At 36.5% G+C, this 18,860-nt stretch overlaps 1 protein-coding gene across 13 annotated transcripts in view; it reads left to right on the top strand.

Moving 5' to 3' along the window:
- Nucleotides 1-18,860, top strand: part of LOC125661219 (transformation/transcription domain-associated protein-like) — a 114,283-nt gene that overhangs the window by 80,696 nt on the left and 14,727 nt on the right. For 8 of the 13 annotated variants that reach the window (XM_056147064.1, XM_056147066.1, XM_056147065.1 and 5 more), the window contains 21 exons: nt 535-637; nt 880-990; nt 1,940-2,122; nt 2,367-2,519; nt 3,023-3,142; nt 4,738-4,881; nt 6,393-6,533; nt 6,723-6,881; nt 6,996-7,087; nt 9,038-9,173; nt 9,935-10,039; nt 10,248-10,462; nt 11,418-11,535; nt 11,693-11,808; nt 12,277-12,388; nt 12,808-13,019; nt 13,283-13,471; nt 14,038-14,186; nt 15,263-15,433; nt 16,711-16,919; nt 17,248-17,347. In XM_056147064.1, coding sequence (XP_056003039.1) covers nt 535-637; nt 880-990; nt 1,940-2,122; nt 2,367-2,519; nt 3,023-3,142; nt 4,738-4,881; nt 6,393-6,533; nt 6,723-6,881; nt 6,996-7,087; nt 9,038-9,173; nt 9,935-10,039; nt 10,248-10,462; nt 11,418-11,535; nt 11,693-11,808; nt 12,277-12,388; nt 12,808-13,019; nt 13,283-13,471; nt 14,038-14,186; nt 15,263-15,433; nt 16,711-16,919; nt 17,248-17,347 — 3,038 coding nt within the window. The remainder of the gene's footprint in view (nt 1-534; nt 638-879; nt 991-1,939; nt 2,123-2,366; nt 2,520-3,022; nt 3,143-4,737; nt 4,882-6,392; nt 6,534-6,722; nt 6,882-6,995; nt 7,088-9,037; nt 9,174-9,934; nt 10,040-10,247; nt 10,463-11,417; nt 11,536-11,692; nt 11,809-12,276; nt 12,389-12,807; nt 13,020-13,282; nt 13,472-14,037; nt 14,187-15,262; nt 15,434-16,710; nt 16,920-17,247; nt 17,348-18,860) is intronic. The other 5 variants (XM_056147072.1, XM_056147073.1, XM_056147076.1 and 2 more) reach the window with 3 other exon arrangements.

Below are 18,860 nucleotides of genomic sequence, written 5' to 3' on the forward strand. Positions count from 1 at the left end.
TATAATAGTTTTACCAATATATCTATCATCGAGTACAAGGTATAAAAGAATTGTAAATTATTGATTGTGTGTGATAGCTTTACCGATATATCTACACACCTATCATCTAGTACAAGGTATAAAATTGGAGAAGTAGAAAAAACACTCTGTTTTTGTTTTTGTTTGTTTGGTTTTTTTTGTGTTTGTTCATTACCCGTATCTCCCATGGCAGGGGCCATAAATTTTCAAGTCATGCCTGTAAATTCTGGATGTCACTACACTCTGCGTTTGCCCACCATTTACTAACCGTTCACCAAATGTGCATTCAGCATTCACACCATACATCATTCTCTTTGCATTCGTTCAGCATACGCTCACCATTTAATCATGAATTGCTCACAGTTCAAGTGGGAAAGTAGAACGACTCAGGGACTGTAAGTCTCTAAATACTTGCCTGTATGTGTTATTGGATACTTTGATTGTGCTATGTTTTATACTTGTTGTTTTATACTTGTTGTTTGGTACTTTGATTGTGCTATGTTTTATACCCTGTAGGGATGAGAGCCTGAGTGGGACGGAGCTAACCTCTAAGTTAGAGCCCGCCTTTTTAGCGGGACTGAGGTGTAACCAGCCTCCCATCAGACAGAAGTTCCTAGAGGTACATTTGCAAACTTCACAACTCTTTTCAGAATTTTGATTTTGAAAGTTTATGCATTGTAGCTATAGCTGTATTGGAAATTAATTACTTTAGTATTCATAAAGGTATTCAAGATGGCTTTAATTATATTAGACTTCATCTTCTATACTCTCGCACTGAAAGTAATCCACAGAAGTAATGCAAGGGAATATTAAGACACAAGGAATATCTCCTAACAAAAATCTGAATGTGATGTTTTGTAGGTGTTTGACAACAGTATTCCAAAGAGGATTTTTGATCGCTTGCTGTACATCACCTGTTCACAGAACTGGGAATCCATGGGAGGACATTTTTGGATCAAACAATGTCTAGAGGTGCACACATTTTTCCCCTATTCAGATCAGAAATGAAGTTTCCCTGGGGTCAAAACTGTCTGGTGATGAATTGGGGTGGTTTTATGATTACATTATGCTGTAAAATCTGGTTAGTTTTGCTGTAGATTAATCTTTAGCAGAAAAGGTTGCACTATAAATCAAGGGTTTATATAATGGTTGGATCTATAGCTCTCAGGTCTATCCCATTTTTTTCACAGAGCTAAATTAATCTGTAATGATTTTGTTCATCTCTTTCATTCACAACTATATTTTTTGCAGAATCAAGTATTTTACCAATAGAATAAACACATCAGACTTTAATGTTAGAGTGTTTAATTGCGGATGTGAGGTACATTAATCAGTCTCTGTCCCACTTTTACATCAGACTTTAATGTTAGATTGTTTAATTGCGGATCTGACGTACATTAATCAGTCTCTGTCTCACTTTTACATCAGACTTTAATGTTAGATTGTTTAATTGCGGATCTGACGTACATTAATCAGTCTCTGTCCCACTTTTACATCAGACTTTAATGTTAGAGTGTTTAATTGCGGATGTGAGGTACATTAATCAGTCTCTGTCCCACTTTTACATCAGACTTTAATGTTAGATTGTTTAATTGCGGATCTGACGGACATTAATCAGTCTCTGTCCCACTTTTACATCAGACTTTAATGTTAGAGTGTTTAATTGCGGATCTGAGGTACATTAATCAGTCTCTGTCCCACTTTTACATCAGACTTTAATGTTAGATTGTTTAATTGCGGATGTGAGGTACATTAATCAGTCTCTGTCCCACTTTTACATCAGACTTTAATGTTAGATTGTTTAATTGCGGATCTGACGTACATTAATCAGTCTCTGTCCCACTTTTACATCAGACTTTAATGTTAGATTGTTTAATTGCGGATCTGACGGACATTAATCAGTCTCTGTCCCACTTTTCAGCTGATTCTGGCTGTGGCAATGACAGGTCACACCATACAGAGTTCCTCCCAAATGAATCTCCTCCCATCAGCCAGTAGTATTGTAAATCTGGCCGACAGCCAGGAACGTGCTGCATTTGCTAACATCATGAAAATGAAAGAGGAACCAATGGATGTTGAATCTCTAGACTCCAACAAAGAAGAAGTAAGATAACTCTGTTCTGATATCCTGCATGTGTAAGTGTTTATATGACTTCACTTATCCTCCTCATGCCTGGTGGCACAAAGAGCCTTTACAGAACATCTACATGTACCTTAATGATGGTTGTGTAAATAATTCATGCAATGCAGTTTGCATTTGATAATAACAAATGTATTAAAGCTGCAGAATTATAAGAAATCCGGGTGGAAACCTGAACTCTTTATCAAATGGAACTTTTTGATAACAGGAGGAGATCGACATGGAGTTAGGGGGTGTGTCCTCTGATGATAACACTTCCTCTAAAGAACCTCCCAAAAAAGAGCTACAGGAACCAAAACAGAGCATCAGCACACTGCTACAGAGACAGGCCAAGTTCCTTGAGGGCTGTCGAGAGGTCAAGGTAAGCTATAGAAAGGTCAAGGTCAGCTATAAGTAGAGAGATCATCATAAGCATTTTAGAATAACAACATTTAGATGTAGCGACATGTATGTATTGAAGCATCAGAAATTTACTCAATACTACAAGTTCATGCTTAACCTATACTTGTCCCAGATACCTATTCAATGACATGTCCAAGATATATATATACACACACATGTGTGTGTATATATATATACACACACACAATGTAATAAAGTTACCTCAGAAATAAAGTGGTTTTTTTTATATTGATCATTCTATCGGAAGAAGAAAGGGAGTGTGATGCTAAAAGCTAGGCCTACAAAATTTTAATCCAATTTCAATGTGTATGTAGTTTTCAAAGTACCGAATTGTTATTGTATCTTATACATGCATTTAGATACAGTCATGTGTAATATATGAAGAAGCAATAATCATCGTAATGCACTGTTTGATTATTTTTTTTTTTGAGCTGGACTATTATGGTTTGTTTCCTTTTGTAGACGGTATCCTACTTAAATGCCTTGTCCCAGCTGTGCCATAGTACTACAGAACTGACTCATAGTATTTGGGTCGACATTTTCCCAAGGATCTGGAAAATCCTCTCTGAGAAACAGCAAGCAGTAAGTAAACTGCGTGTGTGGGTGTGGGTGGTTGGATAAGTACAGTTTGTGGGTGTGGGTGGCTGGATAAGTACAGTTTGTGGGTGTGGTTGGCTGGATAAGTACAGTTTGTGGGTGTGGGTGGCTGGATAAGTACAGTTTGTGGGTGTGGGTGGTTGGATAAGTACAGTTTGTGGGTGTGGGTGGTTGGATAAGTACAGTTTGTGGGTGTGGGTGGTTGGATAAGTACAGTTTGTGGGTGTGGTTGGTTGGATAAGTACAGTTTGTGGGTGTGGGTGGCTGGATAAGTACAGTTTGTGGGTGTGGGTGGTTGGATAAGTACAGTTTGTGGGTGTGGGTGGTTGGATAAGTACAGTTTGTGGGTGTGGGTGGCTGGATAAGTACAGTTTGTGGGTGTGGGTGGTTGGATAAGTACAGTTTGTGGGTGTGGGTGGTTAGATAAGTACAGTTTGTGAGTGTGGGTGGTTGGATAAGTACAGTTTGTGGGTGTGGTTGGCTGGATAAGTACAGTTTGTGGGTGTGGGTGGTTGGATAAGTACAGTTTGTGGGTGTGGGTGGTTGGATAAGTACAGTTTGTGGGTGTGGGTGGTTGGATAAGTACAGTTTGTGGGTGTGGGTGGCTGGATAAGTACAGTTTGTGGGTGTGGGTGGTTGGATAAGTACAGTTTGTGGGTGTGGGTGGTTGGATAAGTACAGTTTGTGGGTGTGGGTGGTTGGATAAGTACAGTTTGTGGGTGTGGTTGGCTGGATAAGTACAGTTTGTGGGTGTGGGTGGTTGGATAAGTACAGTTTGTGAGTGTGGTTGGCTGGATAAGTACAGTTTGTGGGTGTGGTTGACTGGATAAGTACAGTTTGTGGGTGTGGTTGGCTGGATAAGTACAGTTTGTGGGTGTGGTTGGCTGGATAAGTACAGTTTGTGGGTGTGGGTGGCTAGATAAGTACAGTTTGTGGGTGTGGGTGGCTAGATAAGTACAGTTTGTGGGTGGCTGGATATGCTTGTCATGTATTTTGCCAACAGATTAATTTCTAGTGATATTGAATACTGTAATATGATTTTTATATCTTTATATCAGGTTTTATTTCTAATATTTGATTTCTGTGTGGTAAAGGAATTTTTAAAACTTGTATTTCCAACAATGTTACATGTATGTAACCATGTCTTTCTTAAATTGCTATTTCCTGTTTTGAATTATTATTTCATGCATAGTGTCATTATACCATGCAAGATATCAGATGTTTTATAGATGATATATATATATATATATATATATATATATATATATATATATATCAGTAAAAAATTAAATAAAATGACAACACGTTGTAAAACATAAGCACTTTCATTTTTTTTAAAAAATCAATGAAATCACATGTCATTGATTTGTTTTCATAACATAAAACGTCTGAAGATTTTTTGAATGAAAGCGCTTACGTTTTACAACATGTTGTCATATTTTATGTAATCTTTTACTTATTGATTACCTGACACTGAGCATATATATATATATATATATATATCATTATATCATTATATCATGTTTATGTAGTTAATAGTATTTATATCTTGCTTGTACCATTACATCTTTCTCGTACAGATGATCTCCGGTGAACTGATTCCATTTATGTGCAGTGGAAGCCATGTCATTCAGAAGGATTGCCATCCCAGCTCCACACACACCTTTCTGGAGGGACTGTCAAATGTGGTACCCCCCGTACAGATTAGGCCGGCGGTTCTGAAGGTGAATAAAAGTCACAGTTCATAAATTATAACAGTATCTGTGTACTCAATTAGCAGGAGTCATACTTTGGCACGGAAGCACGAGACTCTGTAGTAGTACATGTGTGCATATACACACACACACACACACATTTGTACATCCATCAAAAATAAGATTAATGAGGAATCTACAAAAAATTTGCTAAATTTGAGATACTGTAATGTATACATTAGTATAATGTGTATGTACACGTATGCATAGATTAAAATTTAAAGCAGGGCTTGAAACTCAAATTTTTATGCCACCCGTCCAGTCAGTCTGATGGGGTATCATTTCAACCAGTCCGCAGAAAAATTTACCAGTCCAACAGTTTTCCAGAAATAATTAAACATATATTTCGATAATATTAAAATGAAATATGTAATTTTACTCAATATGCCTTAGACAATATTGTAATACTTTTGTGAGATTTATATTTACTAACCAGGTTTGCCTGATATCTACAGAGGAATGCCAAATGCTCGTTTAAGATTCACAAGTATATTTTCCAGAAAGACATTTCAGAAAATTAACTAATCCATTTGGACTGACTAAAGCAAATGTCAGTCAGTCCACCAGACTTTTAACCTTACGATTTCACTATATATATCTTCCGATTTTCGCTTATTTGACATTACGAATTCAAAGTTGTCCGTCATTGGTTTTTACTTTTATAAGAAACAAGCCATAATCCTTACTACGTTTGTTTGCATAGTCTATATATATGTATATACAAAATCTCGATCATTTTAATGCTTTGAAATAAACAATATGGCAGCTGCTACTAAGCGTAAGGCATGTGTTGATGGAAATAACAACAATACTCCCCCAAAGAAGAAAACCTAATAGAGCCAGTAATTCAAAGAACAACATGCAAGTACACTGTAAACATCTATTCGTTTCAAAGTCAGAAAGGGGGAGTTTGTATGATAAGTTTACGATCTGTTTGATAAACTTCACCATTTTTCATGGCGTGGAAAAGGACATTAAAAAACTTGCCAGAATAACTGACACAGTAATTGTAAAATTATATACAATAATATATACTGATGTAACAAGTTTTTATACACAAGTTTTAGAAAGTAAAATCAATAAAAGATGTATTTGACCTTCTGCAGTTGTAAAATGCATATTAGTGTCTAAATTCATTAAATTTGGATTTGAAATATGCCTAAAATTGCTCAGGTTACATCTTTATTCATAAAAGATCTCCAGCGGCAGGGGGCCTAGGCGGCCCCTGATCCCCGCTTTACTATTTTCCATTTCATAATGTTGGCAGCTCTGGGCATATGTTAATTTTGAGCCCTGTAATGCAGAGTGCTGTATTGTATTTAGATGTATGAAAATTTAGTATTAATCTGTTAAGAAATATTCTAAATCTTTATAATGATAGCATTGCATACAAGTTTACTTACGCAGTAATGCCCTGGGCTTCTTATCTTTCAGTATCTCGGTAAGACTCGCAGTAACGCCGTGGGGTTTTTATCTTTCAGTATCTTGGTAAAACACACAATCTCTGGCACAGGGCCTGTCTATTACTGGAACAGATTGCATTTGAAAACAACTCTCAGCAAGCACTAAAGAATCGTCCGGGAAGCGAGTACGAGTTTGAACCAGTCCAATCCTCTCCACAGGTGAGTGTGATCTTAGAATATTCCCATCTTAGGTGTGAAATTATTACCGTTACATCTTCACAGTGGATGTGAATACAGCAACATGTGGTTGAATGCATTCCCTGCAGTATAGTGTGTGTGTAAAATAAACCTTTGGTCATGGAGTTTCTTTTGTTTTATCTTGAGCCAGTATGATGTTTATGTTTGCAGGAAACTTTGGACTGTCTTTGCGAGCTGTACTCTCTACTGAAAGAGTCAGATATGTGGACTGGCCTCTGGCAAAAACGATCAAAATTTACAGAAACCAACACTGCCATAGCCTACGAGCAGCATGGATTCTTTGAACAGGCTCAAACTGCTTTTGAACAGGTACTTACATATATGTAAGAAATAAAATTTGTGTTTTAATTATTATGGAATTTTTTACTCTTGTGATCAGTGAACAGGGAAGATAGTAACAATATTTTTTTTTATCAAATTTAGTGTATGACAAAGGCCAGACAGGAACACAACACAGCCCCAACCCAGCCCTCTATATTACCAGAGTACAGGCTGTGGGAGGAGCATTGGATCAGGTACACTATGAAAGGTTTAAACTCTGCCCCCATTTCTTTGATTGACAGCTACAGTGTAGTGGGATCTCCATTTGCCATGTGTAATAACTTGCTTAACTTAAAAGGCAGCATTATGTTTCTTGGAGCACAGTCGATGTTGTTTTATGTATGACATGATTCGCATTGCAATCATAGAAAGATATAGTCTGAAAATGGATTTTGATATTTTTCTATATTAATTTTGTTTGTTTGGTGCTTAACCAGAAAAACCTTTTTAAAAAAACAACAACAAAAAAACAAAAAAAAACCCATAAAATTTGTTTTTCTACATATGTGTACATATTAGTTACATTATAAGAATACATGTATATACGTTCTAAGTAACTATAAGTTCTAGCTACAGACTATATTGTGTCTGTAGATGTTCTAAGTAACTGACTATATTGTGTGTGTAGATGTTGTAAGTAACTGACTATATTGTGTGTGTAGATGTTCTAAGTAACTGACTATATTGTGTCTGTAGATGTTCTAAGTAACTGACTATATTGTGTCTGTAGATGTTCTAAGTAACTGACTATATTGTGTGTGTAGATGTTCTAAGTAACTGACTATATTGTGTGTGTAGATGTTCTAAGTAACTGACTATATTGTGTGTGTAGATGTTCTAAGTAACTGACTATATTGTGTGTGTAGATGTTCTAAGTAACTGACTATTTTGTGTGTGTAGATGTTCTAAGTAACTGACTATATTGTGTGTGTAGATGTTCTAAGTAACTGACTATATTGTGTGTGTAGATGTTTTAAGTAACTGACTATATTGTGTCTGTAGATGTTGTAAGTAACTGACTATATTGTGTGTGTAGATGTTCTAAGTAACTGACTATATTGTGTCTGTAGGTGTTCTAAGTAACTGACTATATTGTGTCTGTTTGTAGATGTTCTAAGTAACTGACTATATTGTGTGTGTAGATGTTCTAAGTAACTGACTATATTGTGTGTGTAGATGTTCTAAGTAACTGACTATATTGTGTCTGTAGGTGTTCTAAGTAACTGACTATATTGTGTGTGTAGATGTTCTAAGTAACTGACTATATTGTGTGTGTAGATGTTCTAAGTAACTGACTATTTTGTGTGTGTAGATGTTCTAAGTAACTGACTATATTGTGTGTGTAGATGTTCTAAGTAACTGACTATATTGTGTGTGTAGATGTTTTAAGTAACTGACTATATTGTGTGTGTAGATGTTCTAAGTAACTGACTATATTGTGTCTGTAGGTGTTCTAAGTAACTGACTATATTGTGTGTGTAGATGTTGTAAGTAACTGACTATATTGTGTGTGTAGGTGTTCTAAGTAACTGACTATATTGTGTGTGTAGATGTTCTAAGTAACTGACTATATTGTGTGTGTAGATGTTCTAAGTAACTGACTATATTGTGTCTGTAGATGTTGTAAGTAACTGACTATATTGTGTGTGTAGATGTTCTAAGTAACTGACTATATTGTGTCTGTAGATGTTGTAAGTAACTGACTATATTGTGTGTGTAGATGTTCTAAGTAACTGACTATATTGTGTCTGTAGGTGTTCTAAGTAACTGACTATATTGTGTCTGTTTGTAGATGTTCTAAGTAACTGACTATATTGTGTGTGTAGATGTTCTAAGTAACTGACTATATTGTGTGTGTAGATGTTCTAAGTAACTGACTATATTGTGTCTGTGTGTAGATGTTCTAAGTAACTGACTATATTGTGTGTGTAGGTGTTCTAAGTAACTGACTATATTGTGTCTGTTTGTAGATGTTGTAAGTAACTGACTATATTGTGTGTGTAGATGTTCTAAGTAACTGACTATATTGTGTCTGTGTGTAGGTGTTCTAAGTAACTGACTATATTGTGTGTGTAGATGTTCTAAGTAACTGACTATATTGTGTGTGTAGATGTTCTAAGTAACTGACTATATTGTGTCTGTAGATGTTCTAAGGAGTTGAATCAGTGGGACTTGCTGCTGGAGTATGCCACGTCTAAAGGAAACACTAACCCCCACCTGGTCCTGGAGAGTGCGTGGCGGGTCCCCAACTGGTCTGTGATGAAGGATGCACTGGCCCAGGTACGCAGAGACAAAATAACATAAATGTGTAAATTTCCTTCGTAAACTCAAGAAGCAAGATATTGCTTTGATATAAGGATGCTTGTTATAAATTTCTGGTTATAATAAATTGAATTTCATTTACCGTTGCACAGCTGTAGAGAAAAAAAGCCTGGTTATGACAAATCAATATGCTTTATATTAAGAAGCACAGTAATCAGGCAATCGTAGGCACTTCGCTATACTTTTCAGTTTCTACTGCAATCTTTCGAGAGGCATCTTTTTAAAAAATCTCTATATCATATTTTTAACTTTTTCATTTTTCAGTTATAGCAACTGGTAGCGTTGCTGTGGAGAATTGTAATTTTTTATCTCCATGATTTCACGCTGAAAAATGATCACTTTAAATTTAAGGAGTGAAAGGTAATCATTGTAGATGTTTACTTGAAAAGTTGGTCGTATATGATGTTAAAAAGCAAAGGTCCCTTGTTGTATCAGAATTGGCCTGATAAAGACCACTGTCTGTGATGGCCCTGAATGCCTGACACAGGTCAAAATTTACCTTACCTGAAGCTGGTGATGTCTGTATGCGAGTGAAAAATTCTCGAATGAGACATAAAACAACAAACAAGCAAAACTTACTGTCTACTTTGTCTTCATGGATGTTATAAAGAATTGTTCACAGAATTCCATCAAGCCGTTCATTGATACATGTGAAGAGAAAGGGGCTCTAGTGTAAAGTTGTTCTTAGTATTAATTGTTTGGCATGATTTTGTCTGCAGGTGGAACTCAGCTGTCCCAAGGAAATGGCCTGGAAGGTCAACCTGTACAGAGGTTATATTGCTATCTGTCACCCTGACGATCACCATCTCAATATGGTTACTATGGTAATTACGGAAACATTTGCTATCATATTAAACAAGTTTGATGTTTGGTCTGATTGTAGATTAAGAAGTTGATTTATTTTTTTTTAAATTTAGGAGTATGAATTTGGGTGTGATTGTAGATTGGGAAGTTTAACGTTGATTGGGATGTTTAATGTTGATTGGGATGTTTAATGTTGATTGGGATGTTTAATGTTGGGTACAATTGTAGATTGAGAGGTTGGTGGAGGTGTCCAGTAATCTGGCCATCAAGGAGTGGCGCCGCCTGCCCTCCATTGTGTCCCACATCCATGTGCCCCTCCTACAGGCCGCCCAGCAAATCATGGAGCTCCAGGAGGCCGCCCAGATAAACCAGGGACTGCAGCCTGCCAACATAACACGTAGCTCCAGTCTACACGACATGAAGGCCATCGTGAAAACCTGGAGGTAAGGGCTGTAAGGTTTTGTGCCTACCTTAAAGATTCATCGCAGGGCTCTGTCTGACTCATTAGTTTTCTTGTTTGTAACCTAATTAAAAATGAGAAGCCAGTCATAATGTCCTGTTATTTGATTATTTTTTCATAAACAAGAAAGTTTGTATTTTGTCCATAATCAATAAAAGGTATATATGGCATTCAGACCTGATGTTTCACTGTACCTGGGCAGAAGACTGAAATGATAATCAAGATTTAAGTTTTCACATTTTTATCTCCAGAATCACAAAGTCAAAAAAAATATTTGTGGTTGAAGAGGGTTTGAATTTGTTAAATGGAAGACTTGCACCCTTTCCAAGGAAAGATGATTAAGATCAATTAAAAATATTGTACAGTATTTAAAAAATATTCTGAAGAGCAATGGGTGTTTAATTTTTACTTATGTAGGAAAATTCTTTAAAAATTTCCTCTAAAACCACAAGTGTATATATCATGCAAGCATTCTCATGTAGTGCATATTCAAGTTTGTTAACATCATGGCCTCAGGGACCATTGTGGAGTCAATAAAAGTTCAATTTCTTACAGAGCAATACTCTCAAATGGTAGAATATGTCAAATCAATATGCATGCATCCTCTTGTAGTATAGATTCACATTTGTTCTTACTGTAACTCCAAGGATCTTGGCAGAGCTGTGAGATTATAAAATTTTACGTACTAGATAATACATGAACATATGTAAATTTCCTCTCTAAGAACCAAAAGGTTCAGGCATTTAGAGTGATGTGTAAGAGTGTATTTGAATTCAAGTTTGTTAACGCCATGCTCCATGTGGTCAGTCTGGGAGCTATAATTGGGATGTAATGTTTTAGTACATGGGAAAATGAAACTGTTTAAGGTCAGTGATATGGCCCATTGGTCAATTAGATGACACCCCTGTATTGATTTGTCAAACAAATTTATCCCCCAGGAACCGCCTGCCCATGATATCTGATGACCTTTCCCACTGGAGTGACATCTTCACCTGGAGACAACACCACTACCAGTTCATTGTCAATCATTATGACTCCCATGCCCAGCAAGACCCAGTAAGTTTTATGTTGGTGCCATTATTACTAGTAAGTAAAGTCTGCAAATTGTAAATCTGCTGATTCTCTAGAACTAGCAGTGGTCAGATGGACAAACCAAGAAAATATTAGAATTCAATGTTTCAGTTTAATAAGAATTCACTCATTTCTCTTTCAGCAAAACAGCAACCACTCAATGCTTGGCGTCCACGCCTCAGCTCAGGCAATCATTCACTTTGGGAAAATCGCCCGGAAACACGGTCTGACAGGGGTTTGTTTGGATTCCCTCAGCAGGTTTGCACAAAGCCGTTAATTGACCTTTAGAAATTTAGAGAGAGTAAGATTGCTTCAATCCTTAGAGACAAATCAGAATATCAGTCATGTTAATTTGTAGTTTGAAGATTAACAGTACTGTAATGATTCAGTTGACACAACTTTGTGTAAATTGCATTATTGTTAGAACACATTCCAGAGTCCTTTGATCATTTGCAGCTTTAGCTGAAAAATATTTAATCTGTTAATTTTTGGGAGAAAATTGGTTGGTCCCAAAAAATTTCCCAGAGAGCTACAGTTCTACATGTATAATAGTTGTATTTATGACACATGCTTAGATCCAGTCCTTGATATTTGTGTTTGTGCCACTTTCATGGATCCACCACATCAATAATAATGGTTCCTGGATCTCCCAGATCAATAATAATGGTACTTGTGCAATATTCCTGGGTCCACTCATTTAATATGAATATTTGTAACATATTCCAGGATCCACACCATCCCTAGTGTACCCATTGTAGACTGTTTCCAAAAGATCAGGCAGCAGGTCAAGTGTTACCTACAGATGGCCGGCACCATGGGCAAGAACGAGCTCCAGGAGGTTAGTAATAAACGGCTGTCTGATTTATACTTAAGATGTTTTCTATGCCAAAGATTTCCGGAGTTTTAAATGTACATTGTACAACAGGTTTAAAGATTTACATTTTTGTTTGTTTGATGGACAATGTACAAGCTGTACGTGTACTTTATAAAATACATGTATTAAATGCCTGTACTAGAACTGAAATTAAAAGTGATACAATGCTATGTCATAGTAATTATTTTGTAGCATCTATGCAGATTTAATCATTTCCCCAAGTTATTATATGTGTAAATATGTTGATAAGTACAAACATTACATTTGTCAGTACTAAACAGTAATGAGCATGCTCCGACATCTGCTTGTTTACAGTAATGAGCATGCTCCGACATCTGCTTGTTTACAGTAATGAGCATGCTCCGACATCTGCTTGTTTACAGGGCCTTGAGGTGATAGAGTCCACAAACCTCAAGTACTTCACCAAGGAGTTCACCGCAGAGTTCTACGCATTGAAGGGGATGTTCCTGGCCCAGATTGGCCGCTCTGAGGACGCAAACAAGGCCTTTAGTGCTGCCGTCCAAATGCACGACACACTGGTCAAAGCCTGGGCACTGTGGGGAGACTATCTGGAGAATGTCTTCACTAAGGAAAAGTCAGCATTTACTGAATAAAATTGCACATTTTCTATCTTAATCTCCTTCCAACACAATTAGCCATTGATTCGTGGGGGGGGGGGGGGGGGGGGGGGGGGGGGGGGGGGGGGGGGGGGCAATTTTTAGTGTTGGCTTGATTTTTACTTTTCTATAAAATATGAAAGTTTTGATTTGCAGACAGAAAAATTTACTGTAATATGTAAAGTTGTGTGACTCTCTCCCAATGTGTTTGTTGTGTAACATTGTCTTGTTATTTCTGTAGGAAAACAGAGCTGGGTGTGTCGGCCATCACCTGTTTCCTGCATGCCTGCCGGCACCAGAACGAGAGCAAATCTAGGAAGTACCTGGCAAAGGTTCTGTGGCTGCTGACGTACGACGACGAGAAGTCGGCTCTGGCTGAGGCAGTGGACAAGTACTGCGTGGGGGTACCACCTATACAGTGGCTGCCCTGGTAAGGATAAGCATGTGCTATTTAACTTGAAATAGTCCTGTGAAATTCAGTGAGTGGCATAAACAGATAGGAAAACTAAAACTTTGAAACAGTCTCACTCTGTGTGGTTTGGACATTTTGCTGTATATTCCATGTTTTCTGTGATATACTTTGTCTGTTTGATGTATCTCCTATGTTTTCTGTATTGTGTAATGGTCTTCAAAAGTAATTTTTCTTTTCCACTGCAATTAGTATTTGAGTAGCCTGAATCTACACTTGTCTGATACTGTATACTTCATTACATTCACTGTCTGCTATACAGACTTGCATGTAAATACTAGAATCCTTTGATGTAGCCACCAATTATTGATAGTCTAGGAGTTCTGTTTAGGTAACAATTAATCCACAGACCTGTGAGTTACAGGGTTCCTTAGTAACTGTTGTGATGTTCTGTTTACTAGATATGATTGACCTGTAGATTTGTGTGTTACACTGTTTACTAGATATGATTGACCTGTAGATTTGTGTGTTACACTGTTTACTAGATATGATTGACCTGTAACTTTGTATTGCACTCTGTTTTACAGGATTCCTCAGCTGCTAACATGTCTGGTGAGAAGTGAGGGTCGCCTCATCATGAACCTCCTCAGTCAGGTCGGCAGGATGTACCCACAGGCTGTGTACTTCCCTATCAGAACCTTGTACCTCACCCTCAAGATCGAGCAGCGTGAGAGATGTAAGTGGGTCTGATATGACAAATAATATTTTGATTTCTATGCAGTGAATCATGGATACACCAATAACTATTGTGTCGCCTGCGTTACACGCAGTGGTGACATATAGGGATCACTATCCGTCGTCTTGCGTCGTCGTCTGGCGTCGTCGTCACAAAAAATTTCTGTCACAGTTTTCTCAAGAACCACATGGGGCAACTCCCTGATATTTGGCACAGAGCATCAGTGTGGCCAACTGTATTGTGTAAGACATTTTCGAATCTGTCGCTTATCAACTTCCTGTTTGCCGGGACTTAGAATTTTTTACAGCAAAAAAATTTCTGTCACACTTTTCTCAAGAACCACATGGGGCAACTCCCTGATATTTGGCACAGAGCATCAGTGTGGCCAACTGTATTGTGTAAGACATTTTCGAATCTGTCGCTTATCAACTTCCTGTTTGCCGGGACTTTGAATTACTTTTTCAACATTATACGTGATATATTACATATAGAATGAACTAGCAGGCGACACATGTCTTCCAGGGAAGACTTAATACTGCGTTTTGTCAAAGTAATGTTGCAGAGGTGGCATGTGGTTGATCAGTTGATTTTTCAGCTTTAAGGCCCAAACTGACATTCATTATATTTATTTTTATTATTAAATGTACGATATACCTCCATTTATGTCATACTTTACATCACACAAGAATACCTCTTACCAATCTAATTAAAATTAGATCTTCCATCCGCTCCCCGGTTTTACCAATCTAATTAAAATTAGATCTTCCATCCGCTCCCCGGTTTTACCAATCTAATTAAAATTAGATCTTCCATCCACTCCCCCGTTTTACCAATCTAATTAAAATTAGATCTTCCATCCACTCCCCGGTTATCGATCCGTCACGTGGCGTATCAAAACTGGGGAGCGGATGGAAGATCTAATTTTAATTAGATTGACTTCTTACAAAATGTAAAACTTGTGTACCATTTCCTGGACAAAATTTTAGCAAATTGTTTGTAATCTGGGTGTAGAAAATGTTTTAGTTAGAATCGATGACAAATTCAGTTTCAACAAAAGTTGTGTTATAATCTGACAGACAAGAGTGGGGATCCTAGTGCAGCCCCGGTCAGTAGAACGCCCTCCACTTCCCAGCAGTCCTCATCAGTCACCATGACAACAGCTACTACAACAATGACCTCAAGTTCATCAGGTCCCCCCGGATCTTCTGTACCATCCACTCCCACCACCCCAGGGATTTCTTTAACAGGTGGGTGATCATGAATTTAGTGGATTATGAGGACATACACTGTAGCAGATTTATTGTCCCATAAAACGGGAGCTATTTCCTGAGATACAGCCAAAGGTGGTACCTGCACCTGCTGTAAGGGGGCGTTCATTGAATTCATTTTATTTTATTGAATATGAACTGATTTCATGTAAAAGATTCAAGAGAAGCATTACCTTTAATTTGTCCTTGGAGAGAAAAGGGGTAATTTTAGTTTACATGTAGATGTCACAACTCAGTTACCACAGAATACAAGATCATGTGACCACTGGCTAATCGCTTCAGAATGATTTTCATTTGAGAACAACAGTTCTCCAGCATATAGCTACTGTAACACTAGTATTATAAGAATAGTTCTATTATTAGCAAGCTATAAAGATTAGGACAGAAAATTCAAGTCTGCATGTACATTGTACATCCAACAAATTTTCAAAGTTGAAAAAAAAACTCCCATAATCTTTATTACTGTATTTCATTTTAATCTCACAAGGTCAACTCATTGACCTGAGATTATGATCTTGCATGAAAATGATCCACTGCACAATGCAGTGTGCCATATTGATAAAAAAAAATGAGTAGGCCTAATGTAGAAGGAAATTTAATGTTGATGAAGATGATACTGGTTGTGATATCACAGTCATTGTTTTGACATTATAATAAAGATGATAAGACAGATAAAGTGGCGGAATTAAATGAAGAGGCAGTCACTGCATTGTGCAACCAAACAATACAAATTTCTAGTTTTTCTGCGTCTAAAAATAGCAACTGTCCGCATTTGGTAGAGGCAACGTCAGGCACTCATATAGAGGGGAGACCAAGGGTCCGACAACCCTCCCCAGAGCTTGTTGGAAAATAAAATGAAATTCAATAAATTTGCCTATTATAATGCATTTTCTGTTGTGAAATGCTAAGTGTTAATCTGTGGTATAAGTTAACTAAGTGTTAATCTGTGGTATAAGTTAACTAAGTGTTAATCTGTGGTATAAGTTAAACCCCTTGGAAGAGATCCTCACACTACAGTGGGTATGTAGCTCTGCTCGCTCCATCAGGAAATTGTGCAACGTGTTCTGGTACATGATTTCATAACCATGTTAGTTGCAGGAAATTTATATTTGTTACAGTATCTTTAAGAGGTTATTATTATCAAGTGAAAATTTTTGTACAGTGCAAATGTTAATTATTCAACAGGCCTATGAATGCTATATCTTTTGTATATTGATCATTAACTGATAAATTTTACTGTGTTTTCAAATTGGTAGATGAACCACTTCATGTCACAGTCCCCATCTCCTCCACAACCGCCCAGGGTACCTCCAGTCAGGGGGGTCAGAAGGCAGGATCCTCCCAGCAGACAGATGCAGGTCCCATCAGAGCCCCTGCCCCAATGTGGAGGTGTAGCAAGATCATGCACTTACAACGGGAGCTCCACCCTACCATCCTTAATTCACTGGAGGGAATCGTAGATCAGGTGGGTAAAACTGGCAGAAAAGAATGACTGAAGGACACGAGAGTAAAATTCAATGATATAATTTTGGAAACTGTTTCGTTCTCATTGCATTCAATATTATATCATTTTAAATTTCTGTTGATACTGATGACTGGTCGGACCCTCTACCAGTAATATCACATCTCCATTACATGATTTAACCTGCATGATAACAATGTGTTTGTTGAACAAATGATTCAAGACATTTTTACGTAAAATTGTTTGCTTTGAAATTTCAAATTTGTGTTGAGATTGTCAGTAAAATTTATTTGTACAGATTAAATAGTGAATTAAATTTTGTAATTGACAGATGGTATGGTTCCGTGAGAACTGGTACGAGGAAGTGCTGAGACAACTCAAACAAGGACTGGCTAAGTGCCATGCGGTGGCCTTTGAGAACAGAGGTGCTGGTATGTCCGTCTGTCTGTCTGTGTGACATCCAAATATATGAGGATTGTCAATTTCAGGCACATTGTTTTGTCACATGAAAATGTGTTACTGTTTTTAAAAAGTGTATGCCTGTATATTGGTCATTAATTTTTATGAAGAAAATTCATTAACTAAAGTTAAAATATATGAAGTTAATATTGCAATGGTTATAGTGTAATTTTAGACAGAAAGTCTATTAGAATTTCAATTCAATGATGTAAATTTTTTGCTTAAATTATTATTTTCCTGAGATTTTATAAATTGAAAACTTTTGTTTAAAAAATATGAATGTGAAAATTTAAGAAAGCAGAGAATATGATCAGACAGTACACAGTCCTCGTCCAGAAGTATTCAAAAAAATCTTTATATCCACCACATACAAACAAACACAATATCTAAAAATAAAATAAATCATTATATCCACCGCATACAAACACAATATCTAAAAATTAAATAAATCATTATATCCACCGCATACCAACAAACACAATATCTAAAAATAAAATAAATCATTATATCAACCGCATACAAACAAACACAATATCTAAAAATAAAATAAATCATTATATCAACCGCATACCAACAAACACAATATCTAAATATAAAATAAATCATTATATCCACCGCATACCAACAAACACAATATCTAAAAACAAAATAAATCATTATATCCACCGCATACAAACAAACACAATATCTAAAAGTAAAATAAATCATTATATCCACCGCATACAAACAAACACAATATCTAAAAATAAAATAAAATCTTTGATCCACACAACAAAAATAGATCTTCCGGAATTATTGAATTATTACGTGATGTTTCTACGTGATGCATCACATTCACATCCTTGTCTTTTGTAAATTTTAAGAAAACCCCATGTAAATAAAGATGGGTCGGAACGGTTGATAGATCAACAGAAAACATATCTGCACTTTATGATGCAAATATAAAAAAAAGGATACCCGTTTTAGGAACTGTCGGGCATGAAGCAATGTAACGTGTTCAGTTTTCTAATTAAAAATGTTATATACAGGAAGGAAGTAATGAAAACTTGCCACAACTGGGCAACCAAAAGAGTGCAGTGTTCGTGACCCAAGGATTTTTTTTTAGGATATTAGTGCAAAACAAAAATGAAGTCTTTGGACTAAATTCCAAATATATTTAGTAATGTTAGACATAGTTCATTCTCTAAATTAAAAAATCAAAATGAACCATTTAACCTGAAGTCTTATAACAATTCTGATAATATACAGTCGTCTGCCAAAAGTATTTGTAAAAAATCAAAATGAACCATTCAACCTGAAGTCTTATAACAATTCTGATAATATATTGATTTTTTTACAAATACTTTTGGCAGACGACTGTATATTATCAGAATTGTTATAAGACTTCAGGTTGAATGGTTCATTTTGATTTTTTACAAATACTTTTGGCAGATGACTGTATATTATCAGAATTATTATAAAAATGGTTCATTTTGATTTTTGACT

This window comes from Ostrea edulis, chromosome 8, assembly GCF_947568905.1.
Source record: "Ostrea edulis chromosome 8, xbOstEdul1.1, whole genome shotgun sequence".
NCBI classification, from domain to species: domain Eukaryota; kingdom Metazoa; phylum Mollusca; class Bivalvia; order Ostreida; family Ostreidae; genus Ostrea; species Ostrea edulis.